This window comes from Lissotriton vulgaris, chromosome 9, assembly GCF_964263255.1.
Source record: "Lissotriton vulgaris chromosome 9, aLisVul1.2, whole genome shotgun sequence".
Lineage (NCBI taxonomy): Eukaryota > Metazoa > Chordata > Amphibia > Caudata > Salamandridae > Lissotriton > Lissotriton vulgaris.
Genome location: NC_141697.1, coordinates 1059811471 through 1059834926, shown reverse-complemented (window position 1 = coordinate 1059834926; position 23456 = coordinate 1059811471). Strand labels below are relative to the sequence as shown.

The 23456-nt window shown below is 43.6% G+C and overlaps 1 protein-coding gene across 2 annotated transcripts in view; it reads right to left on the bottom strand.

The window, feature by feature from the left end:
* GLYCTK (glycerate kinase) overlaps positions 1-23456 on the bottom strand; it is a 115179-nt gene that overhangs the window by 3180 nt on the left and 88543 nt on the right. For both annotated transcript variants that reach the window (XM_086939025.1, XM_086939024.1), the window contains exons 2-4: positions 13948-14399; positions 11705-11856; positions 3666-3841 (exon numbers count right to left, since the gene is read on the bottom strand). In XM_086939025.1, coding sequence (XP_086795151.1) covers positions 3666-3841; positions 11705-11856; positions 13948-14342 — 723 coding nt within the window. In that variant the 5' untranslated portion in view covers positions 14343-14399. The remainder of the gene's footprint in view (positions 1-3665; positions 3842-11704; positions 11857-13947; positions 14400-23456) is intronic.

Genomic DNA, 23456 nt, shown 5'->3' with positions numbered 1-23456 from the left:
GACAGGCGCCACACGTCTTCCTCTCGTTGGATACCGAAAAGTCATTTGACGCTGTACACTGGCCTATCCGCGGGCAGACACTACAGAAATTTGGGGCTGGCCTAAATTATAGAAGGTGGGTGGCGGAACTATACCGGAACCCGTGGTGGTGGTTAGAGTAAATGGGAATATCTCCTCTGAGTTCCTGATTGCGAGGGGTACAAGGCAGGCATGTCCCCTGTCCCTGCTCCTGTTTGCCCTCACAGTAGAATCTCTTGCATGCATAGTGAGTATGCACTGTGGCGTAAGGGGGCTCCACATCTCAGCTACAGACGAGAAAGAAGAAATAATATCACTATATGCAGATGATATTCTCCTATATATAACAGACCCTGATGCTACAATCCCAGTACTATTTCAGAACCTTGTGGACCACAGGGCCCACTCTAGGTAGAGGATCAATTGGTTAAATCAGTGCTGCATTCTCCTCAAGGCCTGGTAGATCTATTGCTCCTCCCACATGGGCTTGGAATTGCAGTAGACAGCTTTAAATATCTGGGGATTTTTGTGATTCTGCAGAAGGAGCTATATTTCAGGAGTAATCTGGGAACTGTGATGTTGAACTTTCGGGCTGATGCTGGATGATGGAAGGGGCTTCCCCTCTCCCGGATACGACAGGTAGCCCACTCCAGCATGATCACACTCCCCAAATTACTGTGCGTGCTGCAGAATACATACTATCCGATGAATGGGGAACTGAGGTCTATGCTGTGGGACGGGGACAACTGAGAGTGTCGATTCGAACACTGCAACGTAATCCATATGATGGTTGGTTCACGCTCCTGGATATTGTGGGGTACTACTGGGAGGCCCACCTGATAAACATTAATGACTGGATCTTTACACCCCACGATCACTCGACCTTTAGGCTAGAGCGTGCCATGTTGGAACAGAGGTCACACTTACACTACCTCTATGGTGGTAGGGGGGGCCAATGGCTGCCACCAACATGGTGGCCTTGGCGGCTTGGGGCAAGGCTACAAAGACAATTAGCTGGGCACTCAAACTCACCAGGGAAACTCCCCTTTGGAAGGGAATGTGGCTGAGAGAAGTGGCAAAGCTTCAGGGATTTGGGGTCTGGAACACTAAATAAATCTCCAACGTGGGAAATATCCTGGAGAGCAGAGATATAATGCTCTTCTTCTCTGTTCAACGGGAATACTACCTACATACGACCCAATTTTTAAAATATGTGCAATTGCGCTATGCCTGGCAGGCAGAGGGGCGGGGTTGGAGATACAGCAGGAATTACACCCCTTTAGAAGGGCGGATGCTTATGGAAAAGTTTGGACAGGTGCGGTGTCCTTTACCTATAAGACTAACAACAACATGCCAGACACCTTGGGCCAACTCAGAGACAGATGGAGGTGAGATGTGGGTGACCTCGCAGACAGACTAGGAAGTGGCGTTGATACATCCACTGGAGGTAGCTATTAAATCGTGCCTATGCTTGATACAATTTAAAATACTCCATAGGGTCTACTATTGCAGACGCAGGTTATACAGTTTGTGGAGGGTCACCACATCAAACTGTTTATGTTGCAAAGAGGCCATCGGGTCATTCATGCATACACTCTGGGGCTGCCCCCGTATACAGGACTATAGGAAGGCGATTGTTCAGGAACTCTCAATATATTGAAGGCTCCTCTACCACTTGACCCGAAATATGTACTGTTGGGGCCCCCAAATGATGTAGATATCAAGAGCTTCAAACTCCTCTTCAGTGCCTTGGGACTAGTGGTGGCCAAGAGGGCTGTGGCAAGTTTTGGGGGGCCCAGAGGAGCCAACCATACACAAGTGGTGCCGGGGGATGGACCTTTATATGGCAGCAGAGAAGGTAACCTATAGTAGCAGAGGTTGTACGTGTACGTTTTATAAGATTTGGGGGTGCTGGATGGAGTACCATCGGTTGGGGTCTAGAAAAGGCAGCCCTGCACCAACCCCTAGCCCAGGAGCCAGATTAATAAGAACAACTTAAGGGGTGTCTGGCCATGCCTTACATGTACTATCTTGTATTTTGTTCATGTCTGGTGTTTTAAAGATATGCGTCCTTTTCTTTGGCTTAAAAAAAATATATATTTTAAAAAAGGCAAAATAGATTGAAAGAAAGGGTGTGGCCTTAAGCAAAGAGTCTCAGAAAAAGAATTTGAAGGACACAGGGGCAAAGATACACGAACGCAACCTGAAGGTTCTGGCTACTGAATTAAAGGGAAAAGGACCGATCATGATAAAAGCATTCTGGGTTGTTCCAACAATTTTTTTACCTGCTTGCTACAGTTCATGACAAGGTCCCCCCATGATAGCAATACAGACAGAGATTGTTCTAACACCCTTTTTCGTTTTCAGCCTTGGTAAAAGGTGCTCTTACACTGCCAGTTCTAAAAAACAATTATATGATGGCATCGCAGTCCATTAGATGATCTACCACCACTGTAAGCCAATTAAACTGAGCCATATAACTAAGCAAGTTATGTTTGTCCTGCTAGATCTAGCAGCTCGTTTATTAAGGTTTGAGTTATTGTTCAGCAGTCAAAGATTCTGAAAAGTTCTACCTCAACGCCAATGTAATGTACTAGGCTGCCTCACCCCCGAGATATACAACACAAACGGCCACAGGTCATTCAAGTAATGGAAATACCAAATGAGGATACAGGATATTCATCTGCCTTTGTGGAGGGAAAATATTCAGTTTTTGTCTGTCCCCTCCTTGTCGTTCTGGAGGTACTATAGGTATCTCTTACTGGTTGCTCAACACTTGCATTGGTGAGGAGGAGGGAGGTGCCAGTAGTATATGATTTAGACCATCCCTGGTGCCTCTTATTAATTCCAATCATATTTCCACCCCGATTGTATGGAATATTAATATTCCCCATGATCTGACAGCCACTAAGCGACAGACAACAAGGTTGGTGGCCCCAGTGGTAAAAGACCAGGGACAAATAAGAAATTAAAATAACAACCAATCAATAAAAAAAGATAGTTGTGCACCCTTTGCCTGTGAGGAGAAACAAACAATGAGGTCACCAGGATTCTTGTTGAATGCACTTGGTTTAAAGTGAGCAGGATGACGACAATTATTTCCAACCGCAGGGATCTTAATGTACTGGCTGTAATGGCTGCTATTTAAAACCTGCATCAAACCCCCCTCCCCTGGGATCACCAGGCGTGTCTCTGATGTCTATCTGCCAGTGGCGGCCGGATGATCACAGGGGACAGTCTGGTCCATGCTGCTTCTGTAGCCACGTGCGGAGATGAACCACTTCCCGGCTTACTTATCTGACCAACCCTATATGTCATCAACAACAGACAGCAGGCAGGAACTAAAATGTGAGAATTGGCAAGGCAAGTAAACAATAAAAAAGGGAATCAAGAAAAGCAGTAGGAAACAAAGGCGATCTAAAGAAAGAAAGAGTACAATACTGGAAAGAAGAACATGGCAAACTAGACATTTAGTTAGAGAACATTTTTGGATGTTTTCTGGTGTAAAATTTCAAGAGAGTGTTAATCTGCTGTTCACATTTGCGTATGCCACATTCCTGTGTCTGCTCCTGCACGCTTTCCCTGCACTCCCTTGCACCAGTGGGCAACTCACTCTTTCTCCTTCCTCACACATTCCCACCCCTCACCTGTGCAGGATAAGCAGCCCTTGCCAGGCCTCCACCTTTTAGCAGGGAGAGGGCCTTGCGAATGGTGTTTAGTTCCTGAATGGTGGCTCCCCGTGATGCCAGCAGTCGAGTGACCATTTGCTTTTCTGTCAAAGTGATGGGAGGGATGGGAGCTGGCAGCAGGGCAGAACCTCCTCCTGTGACAGAAACATAGACACAAGTGATGAAAGCAGAGTACAATGTCCAACAGAGCACAAGGAACAGATAAGACAACCCAAAGAAACAATCATAGACCTGGCAGTCTAATGCCGTAAGGGAACAAGCCAAAGAGCTACACCAAACTATAGTATTGACTAGGCTAAGGAGAACAAAGACGAAATCTGAAGCACAAAAAATGTACGGTAAGGTCCTAAAACATAAAACTAAGTGATGGCAAAATACCACAGAGTGAAAAATATGAAGGTATAACAGAACTATAAACAAAGAAAAGAAACAGTAATTGCAGCCTCCTACAATACAGCCCAACACTCAGAAAAAATAATGGAATTATGAAATATTAACAAAGAAAGACACCAGGTAAATTAGTTATTTCAGCTGAACCTTCTAGTCATAATAGAACCCTGATATAGGATAAGGGCCACAAAATGATTAATTCTGGAGCCACACATCAAACTAGAACACTAACGAAAGGTGAGGAGTAAGGACAACAGAAAATAGCAGAATACAAAAGCAGAAATCGAACTACAGCATCGGCAAAAGAGTGCAACAAGGACAGCTTTAGTGAAGAAAGAGCTTAGATGAAAACATAATTTTAAATATTTAATATTTAGTATGCCACATGCGGCCACCGTATAGGCTTGAGTCCTCATCTTCCTAGTTCTGAGGAGGCCTTTAATGAAGAAAGGCCGAAACACGACTAACTAGTAGGAGTCAAACAAAATACATTATCAACTAATTTATTTTCGGTCATAACGAGAAATTTAAAGGTATGAAAGCTCCAAGACGTTCTTGACATTGGGCCACATGCATCAAATAAGCATTTTACGATTACCAAATAGCAATTTTAACTGAATCACTATTTGGTAATCACAAAATGCTATGTATGTAAGGAATCGCCAAAGATTTTGTGATTCCGTAATATGACCTAATAGCGATTCGGTAAACAAAGAATCGCTATAAGGTAATATTACTCCATTCGTGTCTATGGGCCAAAAATACCATAGAAGCCAATAGGTATGCATTAGATATTTTGCAATTACCTAATTGGTAATCACAAATTAGATAATGCAAAGTCAAGGATGCCCAGAGGCCTAAGGCCCTCCTGACGTTCCCCCCCAAAAATGAATGTGCACATGTAAAGCGCACACGCACTTTGAAAAATGCCGTTTTGTGCATTTTTCAAAGTTTACACATGGTTACCATCGACTGGAAGTTGATAGTAATCCTAAATGCACAGTTTGCATTTGGAAAATGCGTCATACATGTGCTAAGAGAATCTCTAGTTGTATTACCTAAAATTGCAACTACAAAGCCTTTCACACAACATGAAAGGCTATTTTACATTTGCAAACGACTGATTTTACCAAATCGCATCGTTTGCGAATGCAAAAAACTTTCATACATGTGGCCCTATATGACTATCCCTAGGTGGAGTGTGGTTGCACTTATTTCCCAGCACCAGTGTATTCTAAGAAATAAGGAAGAAAGGAGAAACTAATGGATAATCAGTTTATCTATTCCTTATGGACAATTGAAAGGTGTTGAATTTTCCCGCAAGTGTGGGTTTTGTGTACTGTGTTTATGTTTCATTTATGTAATCAACCTTTTATTTTTCCTTTATTCACTTATTCACTTCACAGAGATAAAAGAAAACATGTTTGAATGTTTATAGATGCACATTTCGTTTTGTTTTTAAATAGTCTGATAAATTATTTTATGAATGATTGAGTCATATTCCCGATGGACATTTATTGTTTCAATGTGAAAAGAAAGTGTATTTGAATCTATCTCTACGGCACACCACTGTGTACTTTTAAGTATGTTTCTCCAGTTTAGAGGGGGTTATATGGGCAAAACTCCTTTTTTCTTGGAACTTTTTATATAGGTTTATTGCACCTAGTGAGGAGTGTGGGTCCCCGATGAGACCTTGTTGTCATTTTGTGATCACATGAATTATACAGTCAAACTGTGATACCTATATACATCTTTACTTTTGCCATAAGTATGTTTTGAGCCACATATGGTCAGATATACTGAAGATCAAATAAACTTCTGGAGAATCCCTCTTTTTTAGGTGAGGACAGAGAAGTTCCCCTTAACACCAATCTTGATCAAATAGAAAAATGTAAACAGCCTAGAGAATTTGCTTTGCTCTACCCATTTCTAACTGACAGACCAGGATTCAATCAATTTCTGGTGGAAGCTCGCACAAGTGATGTTGAACAGGATCATTATTAATATTTAGCATTCCACATGCGGCCACCCTATAGGCTTGGGTCTACTTGTCTTCCCAGTACTGAGGTGGCCTTTAATGAAGACAGGACGAAACGCATCGACTCACTAGTAGAAAGAATCAAAAAAGATACATTATCATCTATATTTTTCCGATCATAACGAGAAATTGTTAAAGGGGGTGAAAGCCAAAGGAAGCTCTTGACTATATGACTACCTCCAGGTGGATTGTGGTTGAGCTTAGTTCACAACCACCCACATATTCCGAGAAATAAAGAAGAATGGAGGACCAAATGGATGGATAATCACTTTATCTATTCCTTTCGGACATTTGGATGGTGTTGAAATTTCCAGCTAGTGCGTGTTTTGTGTACTGTGTGCATGTTTCACTTAAGTAATGCAATTGTGTTTGTCCTTTATTCACTTCACCAGAGAGAAAAAAAATAATAATTTTGTAAGTACATAGATGCACAGTTATTTTTATTTTTTTAAATAGTCTGATAAATTAATTTACCAACGATTTTGTCATATTTCCTATGGAAATGTATTGTTGTAATGTGGAAACAAAGTGTATATGAATCTATCCTTAAGGTATACCACTGTTTACTTTTGAGTATTTCTGCCCAGGTTACATGGGGTTATATGGGCAAACCACCTTTTTCCTTGTAATTTTTTATATAGATGGAAAACATAGCACTGTTAGGGACAAAAGCAGTGATCTACAAATATTGATAACAAGAATCATTATTTATTTGAATGAAACCTTGATGCATTTTTGTGGACTGAGGAAAGGTGGGCTAAAAACAATATGTGAACATCTGTATTTGATAAGACATTGCTTCACAATTCACATTGCTTATCTTATCCAGAGGCAAGACCGAGCTTCAGGTAAAGGCCGCGGCATTGCTATCATTCATAAAAGCCAGCTTACTTGCCGCATTTCTGTAGGTCTGTTAACAAACTTTGAGAACCTCTAATTTACGATTGGATTCGCATCCACGCTCACTTTGTCAGATATTTTAATCTATTGTCCACCTGGTGCACTGGGTCAATTCTGTAACCTTCTGTCTGATATAACAGCTAACCTAGCCAGTGCCCCCTCTAATTTTACAGTGGAGATAATTAATGACCTTGCAGCCGATCAGTTTAAACTAAAGGTTGTTAACCCTACCCATGTGAAAGGCCACCTACTTGATCCTATTTTCTCCAACATTGATGAATTATCAGGAAGGGACCCTATCCCAGTGCCCTGGTCTGATCACTTTATTATTCCGTTTATCTGGACCCCTACGTGCCCCACTTTATCTGTCAGGCAGTTTAGAAGCCTGGCACGTCTTTGGTCTAAACTTCCATTAGAACAGTGGATTCTGGCTTTGGAAAACACTAAGCCGATTCCTGACCCTAATCCCATTATTGCTAATGAAAATTTAAATAAATGGATTGAGGGTTCTCTAGACTAGGTTCTCCCGAAGAAGTTGACTCAGAATACAGCCGGGACCAAAAGAATGGCATGGTATTCTCCCAAGCTCCGTGAGCTAAAACAAACTTGTAAGAAACTTGAAAGAATTTGGAGAAAGGACTTCTCAGACAAGAAACTGGAATATAGGGAGGCCATTCAAATATATAAAGCAGAAATTAAATTGGACCAAGCCTTATACTATAAAGAAAGAATTTATTTGGCAGCTAGTTCTCCTTGCAAAATTTTTCGTATTGCGAAAAAACTGCTTATAGCCCCCTCATCGCCAGCTTCATCTGATGCTACCTGCTTGCGTTGTAATAATCTGGCAGATTTCTTTTATGGAAAAATTCAAGCCATATATACCTCTTTTCCTTTTGTGGATGGCCACAGTAATTCGCAAACACTGGATATTATTCCTCAGAGCAGGGAACATCGTTTGGGGGCAATTCCTTTGATGGGCTCCAAGTCGTTCGATACCATCTCGGCGCATGTAAAGTGTGGCTCGCCTAGAGATTCAGCTCCTCCCAGTATTTTTAAATGGGCATCCGGAACTGTCTTTCATATCAAACTGGAGCTGATTAATGCGTCTATTTATACTGGAGTAGTTTCTCCTCCATGGAAAAGTGCTATGGTGAAGCCTAGTCTTAACCCTGATCTCCTGGTCTCGCTTCTCCCAGGGATCAGTAAAATTGTGGAAAAACATGTCAATTCAGTACTTTCTACATTTCTGGAGTCCCACAATCTTCTCCACCCTTCACAGGCTGGCTTTTGACTACTACAGGGAACAGAAACCGCCCTCTTGGCAGTAGTCGAAGAGTGCAAGAAGATCTTGGACGCCAGAGGCACTACAGCTGTCATCCTTCTGGATCTCAGTGCAGCCTTAGACACAGTTAACAACCAAATTTTGGTCCATAGACTTAGAAATTTGGGGGTGAATGGGGGATCTGTAGTGTGGCTGCAATCATTCTTAGAAGGCAGGTCTTTTCAGGTTTTTGAAGGTGATGCTACTTCAAAACTGTTGACTCTCTGCTGTGGGGTTCCAAAGGAATTGTCTCTGAATCCCACCCTGTTTAATATATATATGAGCCCGCTAGCGGAGATTGTGCTTCCTTCTGGGGTGCATTTTGTCACCTACGCTGAAGACACTCAACTTGTCGTGGCCCTGAACCATTCTGATAATTCTTCTTGTGGCCTACGCCCTTGTTTGGAGAAAGTGGCCAAGTCGATGGATCACTCATATTTGAAATTAAATGGAGATAAATGATGCTTCTTGGGAATCCCTCCATTTATAATGCAGAAGTAATGTGGCTAATCTGTCTGGGCTCCGCACCTGCTCCCAAGAACCAGATTGAAACTCTGGGTATCTGGCTTGACCGTGATCTGAGCTTTAAGTCACAGGCTCGGAATAAGGTGGCTTTCTGTCATGGCATCCTCCTGGAGGCCCACACTTTACAAGCGCCGAGATGGTTTCGAACAACTTGGAGTCCATCAAAGGAATTGCCTCCAAGCGATGTTCCCTGCTCTGAGGAATAATATCCAGTGTTTGAAAATTACTGTGGCCATCCGCAAAAGGAAAGAGGTATATGTGGCTTGAATTTCTTCATAAAAGATATCTGCCAGATTATTACAACGTGAGCAGGTAGAATCAGATGTAGCTGGCGATGAGAGGGCTATAAGCAGGTTTTTCGCAATGTTTTCTTACAAAGCTGCCAGGATATGGAACACCCTTCCACTTCAATTGCACAGTGAATCTAATCATGTAGCCTTTCGTAAACTTCTAAAAACTTGGCTTTTCCCTTAATGTGGTTGTGGTGTCTATTGTTGTGCCTCCGCTAGCGCTGGTATGCCCCCTGGTAGCTATGCGCTTAATAAATGCTTTTTCATTTCATTTCATTTCACAGAAACCCACACAATAATGTGAAAAAGACCACCACATTTATGAAACCATGGGCAGCATTATGCATTACTTCCACCAAACATTTTTTGTTCAATGTTGTCATCATATTGTTCACTTTACATGTGCATAAGTAAAGCTTGAACTACGGGAAAGCATTCATTCTCCAATATTCTTGCAATTATCTTGCAAGAAACAATGCACTGCAAAAACTCGGAGTGCCATGTAGGAAATATTTTCTCTGAAGGAAAGGCAACTTTTCAGGAAGGTTTGTAGAATGACAACTAGGAAGGTGCACCACAATCCAATATTTTCCTTACTGGCAGAAAAAAAGGTGTGCGGTTTAGGTATAAACAGAGCCTCAGTCATACAGAATTAGGATGTTTTGTGCTAGGAAAATGCCAAAAAAGAAGACCTCCACAAAGATGCAACAGGAAGCCAAAGGCGTCCATCGGTCAAATTGTGTTTGACTTCCTGAATTCGAATAGGAGTCTCACAAAACCTCTTACACTGACGGACATCTATGTTTTTCACTTCAGGTTCTTGGATTCCTTCCCTCCACTCAGGTTCTTTCTCTCCGCTTGTGCTCAGATTTGGATTCCCCATACTGCCCATTGGCAGTTAGACCTTTTCTTTTCCTGTCAGAAATGAAGACTGTACATCAAGAGGACCCTGCTTGGCACCTCATCTCATTATTACCAAGTATTATCTTCCATTTGTTGTTGTGAAAGTCATCCTTTATCAAGCTTGTGGTATATCGGCTACCAAAAATGTCCATTGTTTTTCACTGTTTATAGGAAGGGAATTTTATAAGCTGAACTCCAACAATATGAACTGATACTCCGCATATACAGCGATTTTTAGGTATCCAGCTCAGGAGGTCAGATCCTAGACTGGATCTAGATAAGTGCTTTGCCATACTTTTTAGAACCACAGATCCAATTTTAAGAACTACAAACTTTCACGCTCCACCTAACTTTAATGGACATGGCAGACAATTTTTCAATGTAAATAAAGCATTGTGTGGTAGCGCACTCTCACTTACAGCCAGCACACTTTCTATTGAAATGGCCATTACATTTGAACAGACATACAGCTTTCCTGATAAAACTATATTGCACACAAATTATATTGTGTGGAAATCGGATTTCAGTGAATATTTATCATTTGTAGATCAAGTTAAGTGTCTTGATTTGTTTTGATCCTATTAAAATCTTGGTTTTGATCACATTCCAGAACTACACAAAATATGTGCTTCATTTTGGCTTTTCTAACTGCTGAATGTGCTCAGATCATTTACAAGTATTTTGATTGTGTTGTCCATTACTTGCTACAGCCTTTCCTTTTACACTCCCAGTACCCCAGCAAGAGTGTCACATAATCCACTTTACTTTTCTTTCTCTGACTGCAAAGAGAACGGTGTTGTAAACACCAATCCCGTGTTAAAAAATAAGCAGAGATTTGTCATAAAACATAGCCCGTTTGACCTCTGTCTTTGAAACACTGGCAAATGTGACAAGATAAACAGGAATTAACCCCTTAAGTGCTGCCGTCGGCCAACGGTCGTCGCAAGCACTACCTTGCCAGTGCTGCGCACGACCGTTGGCCGACGGGCCAGCATTCGTTCTTCGAACGTTCAGCACTGGGCGCTGAACGTTCAACGCTCCTATGAGGTTAAAGGCATCTCTATTTACGGCTTGAACGGTCATGGCCCATCAAATATCTGCTCACAACACACAGTTTGGGAAACACTAGTCTAGATTGCGCTGTACGGCAGATCTTATTAGTATGTGATATTCAAGTCATCCATTGACAGTCTTCTGTAAAGGTTTCTAGAAAATAGGTGACATTTTTGGAGTATTTTAACAAGTGAATTCAACAACTTCTTGTTTATCTAGACATAGTCTTAATATTAATAAAAGGTAAATAGCCTGTTTATAGGTAACAGAGAAGAGATGGGCCATAAAGCCTTTCTTACACAGGTGCTATGCTTTCACTTCTAAAACGTCACAATTGCCTTCACAATTTTCACTGCAATTGGGATTTCAAAATGGTTGCTTTGTAATTGTGCTGAAATGATCAGTTCACCCTTGAAATTTGCCCCAGAGCTGATTTTAAGATAAGGCAAGATGAGCTAGCTACTCACTGTCAAGCCAGACTGCCCTCACAAGAAGCAAATGATGCGCCCATGCAGAGGGAGGCGGTATTAAGACACACCTTAACTTAGGGAATCTGCACTCTTGGTCAACAGCTCACCTGAGATTAGAACTAGGAGGAGGTCATTCTCTGTCAGTCCTTCTGATAATCGGTGAATTTCTCTGGCTGCCTGGAATGCTGCCTCATCTGGAAGGTTGTTTCTCGCTCCTTCCATGACTTTAATGCGACTGTTGGACTTCAGCAGCATCTCCCTGATGGGTTAAAGAATCAAGATGAAACACAAGAAGAGGGATGTGCCACGTGTCAGTTACCAAGAACAGACAGCCCATACAGAGTAGTCATAGAGACAATACACACCGTCCTCACTCATGGGAATGTGCGCAGACAAAGTAGGCCTCCTTCACCCAACCAAGGAACAACAGAGGAATTAATTCAGAGATCCCCAACCACTGAGAAAAAGTAAGTATGTGTATATCATGTTTTCTTCACAAAGGGGAGACTACAGACTGCCATAGTGAAACTGAGCATCAAAAACAACACAGGCGTCTTCATGAGGTCAAAATGTTCTTCAGCCGGAGGTCACTCCAATCGATACCTGGAAATCACCTTAATTAAAAAACATTAGACCATTCATAAGAATCCAGCTTTCCGTCACTGCTGGACGTCCTTTGTAAGGACATGTACAGGTGGTGGAAGTTGGAGATATCTTGGCTGGAGAAAGTCGCCAGCATCAAGATGAACTTCCTACCCATATTAGTGTACGTTCTCCCAGCACTCCCACTTCGATGCACACCACTATTGCTTAAACAGATTCAAAATAAACATCTCAGCTTTGTTTTGGGCAATAAATCCCCTAGAGTATCTAGATTCACACTGCTCAGGAAGTCAATCCCTAGCTTCTCTGTTGCACCTTTGGTGGTCTAAAGTGTTGTCCATCTATGCAAATGCAAAGCTGATAACATTAATACACAATACCCCCCACAAATTCGAAAAACACATAGGCTCTCTTCAGGATCATTGCGAAAACAGGGTAGCGATACAGAGGCGGCCAATGGGCAGACTGCTTGCCCTACAATGATCTAGAACTGATATATGTCCTCCACACCACAGCCCAACTCATCAGATGGGGACATGTGATCTATGATCTAACCTCGCCCACACAGATGAACGAATAAGCAATAAAAACGATCTGAGTCCTGGGGTCTAGGACAAAGGAACATCTCCTCTGTGGCTTATATATCTCCTTGCTGTGTTAAAAAACGGTGCTGTGTTGTATAACTGAAGTGACGACTAAAGGTATGTTATTGAACTTATATTGTAAATGCAAATACTAACGACGATGTGTGCATTCCTACTTGTGGATATAAATAAAAGATTTTTTTTAAACGTTCTTCAGCGCTGCTGACTTCCATGCCACCAGCAAGTCGTAGTGTAATCAAGATTGTAAATTCTTAACATGCAGGAGGTAGTTGGAGGTACAGCATACTTACATCAGGAAAGGAAGGTAGCAGCAATGGAACTGCGCTCATGTGAGTACATCAGTCATAGCATAAATAATTAATATTGCTCTGGAAACTGGAGTTCGTTCCGTATCCTTCGAACACAGATGGCTTCCAATGATAAGAAGGAGCTACACTCTCTATTTCCTTTCCTTCAGTATTTGCCTACTCCTTCTCAAACCTGATCACATCTATGCATATCAGGGGAAATCAGCCATCATCCCATCGACCTCTCTCTGGAGGGAACACTCTAGCAATGCGAGGGATGTGTTTAAGTTCTATTCTAGACATCATAAGGGTCAGAACACCTCAAGGCCTGATAGCAGAGTTTCCTTTCCAAGCCCATGTAATCCTAAATCTCCCTGACTTGAGGCCAAAAACATCCCTTGAGCAAACAAGTATTTGCAAAGCCTGTCCTGCCTAAAACATTTTTATAAAAGCCTGCTACAGTGATAATATGATTGCTTTCTGTAAAGAGTGCATCTTTGAGTTACATAAATGTACTGCATCATGATCTTGTCTACTTTTGAGATTTAAAGTAGTCCCTGGTAGAAGGTGAAATGATAAACCAAACAGATAATAGCATGAGGGAAGATAAATGTTTCTCTGGTGGGAGCCAAAGCCTACTCTATGTATATATATGTATATATTTTTTTTAATCTTTTTATTATTTTAAACAAGAAACTCTATGTATATTTTAAAGCATTGGTAACAATTTGTTTTGCAAACAGCTGCACATTCAAGCCAGACCTTAGAAAAGCACTACTAGCAGCAGTGTGTTTGACACTCAAGCATTCAGCAATCTTAGTCCTTGTAAGGCAGCATTCTACAACATCCTCTTACCCTTTTCCTGCTTTACGTAGAGAGTACTGCATACCCATTGGGACGCTAATTATTCCCTGCACTAGATGATCCCCAAGAATGTCCTCTGCCGCGGCTGCCATACCCAGCACTGCCTTGCCAAAACCCACGAGATGCAAACTCCTGTAGCCAGAAAACTCTTTTTCTCCAACAAAAAGTCTTGGGACGCCGCCTTCTTCTAATTTGAGGCTCTTCCTTATGATGGAGTCTGGCAGGACCGCTTGGACAGCCCTGGCAAAGATTTGCTGGCCATGCTCCTGTGTGGACATGTTGCAGTGGTTTGAGAGGCAGGTTCTGTTGCAGGAGATCCGTGATATCCAGGTCCTTTTCAGTGATACTCGACTGAACTTGTTGAAGTTTGTCAGGACAAATGCCATTGTTCAGGAATCACATGCAGGACAGCTTTTTTTTCCAGCTGGACATTTTTTCTTCACCTGCAGCACAGAATAGAACAACAAATTCAACAGAGTTAGCAATGCATAACTCCACTAGCCGTCAATTCTCCACTGCTTTTTTAAAGCATTTTTTAAAATTATTTTTGTCTTGGGTACTAGGTTGATCTCTTTAGTGGACAATGGCGTTTGTCAATACTGTACGTACAAGATGGAATACATAAAACTAAACAAGCCAAAATCAGAAATGGATTCTGTATAATCTATACCCTTGTGGATTCTGCAGAAAACCACAGATCAACACCAGAAATGTTTTTTCATTGATGTTTTAATTTTTCTGCTCTTTGTTGTCTGTCACATTTCTTACATTGTTTTATTCTCAGTAAATGTACATTTTTCTTACTGTACAGATATTTTTCATGAGAAGAACATCGAACCCTCACACCCCATAACCTCCATCAGACAAACCATTTATTTGAGTTATAGACAAGACTGATGTTCTGGCTCAAAATCCTAGGCTCATATTAGAAGCTATCGAGAAGTCTTCAGTTTGCTGTAAACAGAAGTTTATGGTTGAATTGTGACCTCGAGTTCTACAGGAATCCGGGAAACCAGCTTATCTGATACTTTCTCCTTCACATTTTATCAGATAAAACAAGCATTGGCAAAGCCAGTAGATTTCGCATTTGAGATCTATAGATTTTACCAATACCTTTTGGCTATGATATACAGAAAAAGGAGCAATGTGACGACAGCTGTGTGTCTACAAAATGACACAGGCTCAATTTTTTTTTTTTACAGCTCTAGCAACAGACCTTTTAGCCAGAATGTCATTTTTGATTTCGGGACCACTGTTTTTACTGACCTATTTATATCGCATTTATGTAAAGCACATCTATATCAGGAAAGGTGTCAGCACGCTGTGCATATCAACAACCAATTACACATGAAGCATCCCTTGCAGAGAACTGGCACATATCAAGTAAACAAACAAGAAACAGGTGGTGAACTTCATCTTAAAGCAAACAGAGATTAGCACATGTGTTAAGAATCACGGCTATAGGCTGGTTGTAGCAGCTCATGACTGTGTTAAAAATAACATTATGCGGAAGAAAACATGCACTGGCAAGCTCAATAGGTCTAGCTGTTTTTCAATAAGCAAAGGTGTTCACATTTTCATACCCTTCAAAACCTACAATCAGAACGTACCCAATGGATGCTGCAGTACCATACGCTATTACTAGAGGATTCTCAAGTTAGACACAGGTGCTTTCTGTAGCAGACTGCAGTACCTTAACCACCACGAGGGGTCCCATCGGCACTACTTACCCCTTTCAAAAAGAAGCTACACACCACCTCTGGGCAGGCATAAGATAAACACACTGCAGATGTGGAGGAGGTTACATATAGTGGGCATGATAGGTTAGGTATTCGTAGGTATGGTAAACTATGTATGATAGGTAAATTAGGAAGGACAGGTTAGATATAAGTAGGGTGGTGTATCTGATACATTAAGTATGGCATGTTGGCTTGGTAAGTTAGGTATGGAAGATTAAGTTTGGTGGGTAGGTCCACGACCCCATGGTATACGTACCAAATCCCACCGCTGCTGTCGTCTGACTCGTTCTTCAGCGATTGTTTCCTTCCTCTAACGTTACTATTAATGACCCCTCCTGCTTCGCCCCGCGACAGGAACCCTGGCTCTCCTGCCACCCACAGCTACACCGCCACCGAGCTCTGAGCCCTGGACCTAGGCCGGGAGACGACCATTACGAAGCGGTGTTTACACCACACTACCATTATGACGCGGTCATCAAAACGCAAGTCGTTACAACGACTTGCGCTGGATGGCGCTATATACTTAGGAATAGTATGATTTACTATTCCAACACCTTCCCTACTGTTACGTGGGCTGGAGTTGGAATAGTAAATAATACTATTTCCTAAGTCCAGCGCCACTAGCGCAAGTCGTTGTAATGACTTGCTTTGTGATAACTGCGTTGTAATGGTAGCGCGGTGTAAACACCGCGTCATATTGACATACATCCCCTAGGCCTTTGCAACAACAACTGCTCCCCCACCTCTCCCTATTCTACGGTAGGGCCTATGATATGCTTGCACTGCCTCTTCTCTTGCAACACTAGAGCACCAGTATGCACGCCGACCACAACTGCACCCACCATGGCCACTCCAGATCATATCCATTGCCTCCTGCTTAACGCACAAACTCTCTGCAAGCACGCCACTGAGATCTGGGACACCATCATCTCCCTCACTCCTGACGTCATCTCCCTGACCAAGACCTGGCTTAACCCTGTATCCATGCCAGACATCGCCTCAGTAACCTCCAACGGCTACAAGATAACACATTGAGATAACATCAACAAACACGGAGGCAGGATCTCCATCATACACAAGAAAATTATCCACTGCACCACCACCGCTAACACGGCACCCCGATCATGGAACATCTCATCTTCCAGCTCCATACCGATGGTAAAACCACCATCAGAAGCACCCTCGCCTACAGACCCTCAGGACCTCAACCCAGCTTCTGTGAAGCCATCCCCGATTCCATTGCCCCTTCGATGACCCTGAAAACACCAACGCCGCCAACCTCCTCGAAAGAGTGAACAACAACGGCCTCACTCAACTAGTCACCAACCCCACTCACATCGCAGGACACACACTCAACCCGATCTTCACATCCAGAGACAGAGTCAAGTAAAGCCATGTCACGGAGCTCACTGGGGACTGACCACGCCACCATCCACTTTACCATCATTAACTCCCCCACAACTGAACCCAACCTCCCTGGACCTCTAACCGAAGCTGCAACAAAGTTTCTAAGAACCAATGGACCGACGCCCTCAAAACCTCCCATCTGGACCCCTTAACCAACTCGGAACAAGCTGTCAAGAACGTCTCCACCTGGATCACCAATTGCACCAACAGAGTCCCCCCATCAACCCACAAGAGATCCTCCTAATAGGCCAGCAGGTACACCCCAGAACTGAAAACTACAAAACACAACTGCAAGAAACTTGAAGAATGTGGCATACCAGCAAGGAGCCCACAGATCAAACGTCTTTCAAAACATCACTCAACCAATACCACCAACTCCTGAAAAAGACAAAAAGAAGCGCCCTTGCCAATCTTATCAAAGCTAGTTCGAACTCTGCAACACCATGGTGGACCTCTTTCACAACAAGATCTCTTCCATCGACTAAAACTTCAAATCCCAACCCACCACCACAAACATTCTCAGCCTCATCGCTCCTATAAACAGTAATCCTAACCGCCAGCCGATAACCTGGGACCATCTCACCACACATAGCACCTTTGACATCATTAACTCTGTCCACTCAGGAGCACCCACTGACCCCTATCTCCACCACCTTTTCAACCTAGGAAGCAAGTCGATCAGCAACCAACTCACCACTATCATCAACGCGTCCATCACCCCTGCCACCTTTCCAGAAGAATGGAAACGCACAAAAGCCACACCCTTTTTCAAGAAAAAGAAACTGTCTGTGACCCCAGCAAACTCAAGAACTACCATCACATCTCTCTGCTTCCCATCCCCCCAAAGCCCTTGAAAAAGCCATCAACTTCCAACTCACGGAACACCTAGCGAACAACAATCTTCTTGACTTCTCCAAGTCAGGACTCCGTATACACTATATTCGTGGGGAACCAACCCCTTGTGCTGGGCTCGAATAAACCCCCAACACGGGACAAGAACAATTCCTTCACTCACGGTGTCAGAGGCAATGTCCTCACAGGAAAAGCTTGTGCTCCTTGGTGGGGGGCTCAATGTGGTACTACATACAGACAAGGATAGGAAGACACACCAATATGGTCAAACAGGGGCCCTGTCAGGGGGGTGGGGGGCTGTGAGAGATGGGGTTATGTGACCTCTGGAGGGAGTTATATCCGTGAGTACACATTTTTCTCACACCCATGCAAGACGTACGCACGACTAGACTACATTTTAGGGATCAGAGACGTTCAGGCCCTCACAGGGGCCTCTGACATAGAACCTGCAGCCCTATAGGATCATGATGCAGCAACCCTAACCATGGAGTTCCCTCCGACAGAGAGACCCACAAGAACATGGCGACTAAGGGAGACCCTCTTACAGGTTACAGGGGTATATCACAGGTTACGCAGGCAATGCAAACTTTCCTGGAATTTAAGGACACCCTTGAGACTACCATTCCCACACTCTGGGAGCCTTGACGGCTGCAATCAGGGGTGAATTCATAGCTATCTTGGCAGCGGATAATAAGGTTGGCAAAAAGAGAAAAGATATCAACTGGTTAGCCAAGTCAAGGAGCTAGAACCAATACACTGCCAAACCGGGGCCCGAGCAAATGGCGCCAACTGCATGCTGCATGCTCCCAACTTGCAGGTTGCAGGCCTAGATCTAGACAGGGCTGAATACACAGCTCTTTGCTTAAAACAATCCTTTTACAGGGCCCAGCGACAACACGCAGAAGTCCAGTGCCTGAGGACGCCTCAGGATGGGGGAAGGGCTTGACGATAAATCTATAGCATCACCTTGACTTGAAATGTATCATCTCATATCTACGAGGAATTAACATGTCCCGGCTCACCCTACCTCATGCAGAGTTGCTAGATTCCCCTATTAAACTGGAAGACGTCATCTCGGCGATAACGAGTCAAAAACCCCTTAACCAACTCGGAACAAGCTGTCAAGAACGTCTCCACCTGGATCACCAATTGCACCAACAGAGTCCCCCCATCAACCCACAAGAGATCCTCCTAATAGGCCAGCAGGTACACCCCAGAACTGAAAACTACAAAACACAACTGCAAGAAACTTGAAGAATGTGGCATACCAGCAAGGAGCCCACAGATCAAACGTCTTTCAAAACATCACTCAACCAATACCACCAACTCCTGAAAAAGACAAAAAGAAGCGCCCTTGCCAATCTTATCAAAGCTAGTTCGAACTCTGCAACACCATGGTGGACCTCTTTCACAACAAGATCTCTTCCATCGACTAAAACTTCAAATCCCAACCCACCACCACAAACATTCTCAGCCTCATCGCTCCTATAAACAGTAATCCTAACCGCCAGCCGATAACCTGGGACCATCTCACCACACATAGCACCTTTGACATCATTAACTCTGTCCACTCAGGAGCACCCACTGACCCCTATCTCCACCACCTTTTCAACCTAGGAAGCAAGTCGATCAGCAACCAACTCACCACTATCATCAACGCGTCCATCACCCCTGCCACCTTTCCAGAAGAATGGAAACGCACAAAAGCCACACCCTTTTTCAAGAAAAAGAAACTGTCTGTGACCCCAGCAAACTCAAGAACTACCATCACATCTCTCTGCTTCCTATCCCCCCAAAGCCCTTGAAAAAGCCATCAACTTCCAACTCACGGAACACCTAGCGAACAACAATCTTCTTGACTTCTCCCAGTCAGGACTCCGTATACACTATATTCGTGGGGAACCAACCCCTTGTGCTGGGCTCGAATAAACCCCCAACACGGGACAAGAACAATTCCTTCACTCACGGTGTCAGAGGCAATGTCCTCACAGGAAAAGCTTGTGCTCCTTGGTGGGGGGCTCAATGTGGTACTACATACAGACAAGGATAGGAAGACACACCAATATGGTCAAACAGGGGCCCTGTCAGGGGGGTGGGGGGCTGTGAGAGATGGGGTTATGTGACCTCTGGAGGGGGTTATATCCGTGAGTACACATTTTTCTCACACCCATGCAAGACGTACGCACGACTAGACTACATTTTAGGGATCAGAGACGTTCAGGCCCTCACAGGGGCCTCTGACATAGAACCTGCAGCCCTATAGGATCATGATGCAGCAACCCTAACCATGGAGTTCCCTCCGACAGAGAGACCCACAAGAACATGGCGACTAAGGGAGACCCTCTTACAGGTTACAGGGGTATATCACAGGTTACGCAGGCAATGCAAACTTTCCTGGAATTTAAGGACACCCTTGAGACTACCATTCCCACACTCTGGGAGCCTTGACGGCTGCAATCAGGGGTGAATTCATAGCTATCTTGGCAGCGGATAATAAGGTTGGCAAAAAGAGAAAAGATATCAACTGGTTAGCCAAGTCAAGGAGCTAGAACCAATACACTGCCAAACCGGGGCCCGAGCGTATGGCGCCAACTGCATGCTGCATGCTCCCAACTTGCAGGTTGCAGGCCTAGATCTAGACAGGGCTGAATACACAGCTCTTTGCTTAAAACAATCCTTTTACAGGGCCCAGCGACAACACGCAGAAGTCCAGTGCCTGAGGACGCCTCAGGATGGGGGAAGGGCTTGACGATAAATCTATAGCATCACATTGACTTGAAATGTATCATCTCATATCTACGAGGAATTAACATGTCCCGGCTCACCCTACCTCATGCAGAGTTGCTAGATTCCCCTATTAAACTGGAAGACGTCATCTCGGCGATAACGAGTCAAAAACCCTTAAAATCCCTGGGAAACTTTTATAAAAGTTTCTGCCAGGTTTTAGGTCCCATCTTCACCAGGTTGTTTAATTCATTCACTGGCCCAGGAACCATTCCCTCCTCAATGCAGGCTGCAGCTATTGTAGTCATTTGGAAACCTGGAAGGGACAAACAGTACAGCAGCTCATACCGCCCAATATCTCTCTTGAATGTGGATATTAGGCTCTGTACCGGTATACTTGCAGCAAGACTTGGCCCTCAGATGCCAGGCAACATTAGCACAGACCAGGCTGGATTTATCCCCCAAAGGCAAGGTAGCAACAATATGAAGCGTATATTACACCTCATAGACAAGGCTACCTACTCAAAAGACAAATCCCTGTGGCTAACAGTTGATGCCGATAAGGTGTTTGATCGAGTGCACTGGCCAACTGGAATGTAAGCTTTCTCATTTCAGAATCAGTCACTGTTTCAGAGCACGGGTGGTGAGCTGTTACACCTCGCCCACAGTAAAGGTAAGGGTCAACGGCCATCAGTGACCTTTCTCATCAACAGAGGCACTAGGCTGGAGTGCCCTTTGTCATCCCTGTTCGCTCTTTACATGGAACCCATGGCTCAGTGTATCACAGACACTGCCACTATTACCGGAATTACATTTTGGGTTGGGAGGACGGTGAGGGGGGATGACACACTATTAGCTTAAACGCTATTTATATTTTACTCTCATTTGCTAATCCCAGTACGGCCCTGCCAGCGTTTCTAGATGAACTGTCTACTTTCAGCTCTGCATCGGGATTCCGAATCAACGTCAATAAATCCCAGGCCCTTTCCCTATCGCTATCCTTTACGCACTTAACCAGTCTTAAGGCCCAATACCTCATACAATTGGCCCACACATCCATCCTGTTTTTAGAATCCAACCCACTGCCTCAGTTCACCAGACTGTTATTCTAAACTATAGCTCATTACTCTGCCGGATTAGAAAGGACATAAATAATTGGAAGCAACACCGTCTGTCTTGGCATGGACGAGTTGCTGCTCTTAAATTGACTGCCCTGGCGAGCATTCTATACTTCTTCCAGATGCTACTGGACACATTCCCGAAAGGGATGATCCTCAGTCGACATTAAGAAATGAATCAGTTTGTATGGTTGCGTAATAGACCTCGAATGCCAAGGGATCAAAGTTACGTACCGCCGGAAGCAGGTGGCCTGGGTGTGCCCAACCTACTGCATTACTTTCAGCTGACCTCCTGGAGTGGAGTAGGGACAAATCTGAAAAGCACTTGCTATTCCAGGACAGAGTGATAGCAGGACTCCCCTTGTGGAAGCTACCCTTCCTCTGGAAGGCTCACCAGCCAAGGAGCTAGAAAGCGTCCCACATCACTAAGTCGATCATGGAGGTCTGGGATCAGGTGGGTACCCAACGAGGTCTCACAACATTCCACTCCCCATGACACCCCTCTTCGATAACGCTGACTTCTTCTCTGGCTTGTAGCGTGGGGCATTCGCAGTATGGCGACAGACGCAATGCCACTCTGCAGGCCACTTATTTCAGGTAGACGGAAAAATTTAAGTTCTCCAATTACGCCAGCAATATAAATTGCCGGAAGACGAAAGAACGGGTTACTTGTAACTGAGACAATGTCTTTTAAACTCTACCAACCACCCTAGTAGATGATACCAATGATCCTGTAATATCTAAGCCTTCTCTTTGAAAGGGGGTGTCTATAATGAGCATTCAGTCAAGTGAATTGAATTTAAAATTTATATAGCACTCGAATGCCCGGGGGAGTCTAGGTGCTGCAGCGGAGGAGGATGCCAGAGATGAGTAAAATAGGTTTAGATCGAGAAAAAACGGGATTTCCTGGTTTCGCCATGTACGGAGGGTGTTTTATCATCTTTTCTTCTTTGTTGGTCCCTTTTACTGGGCTGGGTTGAACTTGGGAAAAAGTTGTTGCCGTCTCAATGGTCTGGTTCAAGCTAAGGTTAGTGTGCTGTCTTAATCATCCTTGAGTTTGAATGGGCAAAGCATCCCAACATTGTTCTAGATATGTTTTCAACGTATTTTTTCTTTGGTGTCTACATGGGGTTTAAGCTAGTGGTCAACAGAGTCTTGTAATAAAAAAATAAAAAACATTTAACTTCTAGAGGTATCTGGAAAACAACCCCACTCCTACCTCAAATTCACTCTGTAGATTTCTTCATCAACCCCTATTCTTTCTTATATAATTGTTCTAACTTCAGTCTATGTAATGCTATATATATTTGTATACATTGTGAACTCCTTAAAACGTAAGCCGGTGCACACATAAAATATTTGCCATTTGTAAATCAAGACCACAACAATGAATAGAAACATTCGAAAAGGGTTTCTTGTGTTTTAATTTTCTTTTCTTCAGTTGCTCCAGCCAACACATGTTTCGTCATCCTGGATTAGCCCACGACTTCCTCAGGGCTGTATTAATGCAACGCAGTCGATAAGCTTCTGTACCGGTAATAATTCGGTACCGGCCAGGGAGGCAGGGAAGAGTAAAGATGATCTAAATTTCTATTTCTTTGCTTCTCAGTGCAATCTAAAATCCGACAAGCAATGTATGATAGGTGTTGTCGACGGTAGA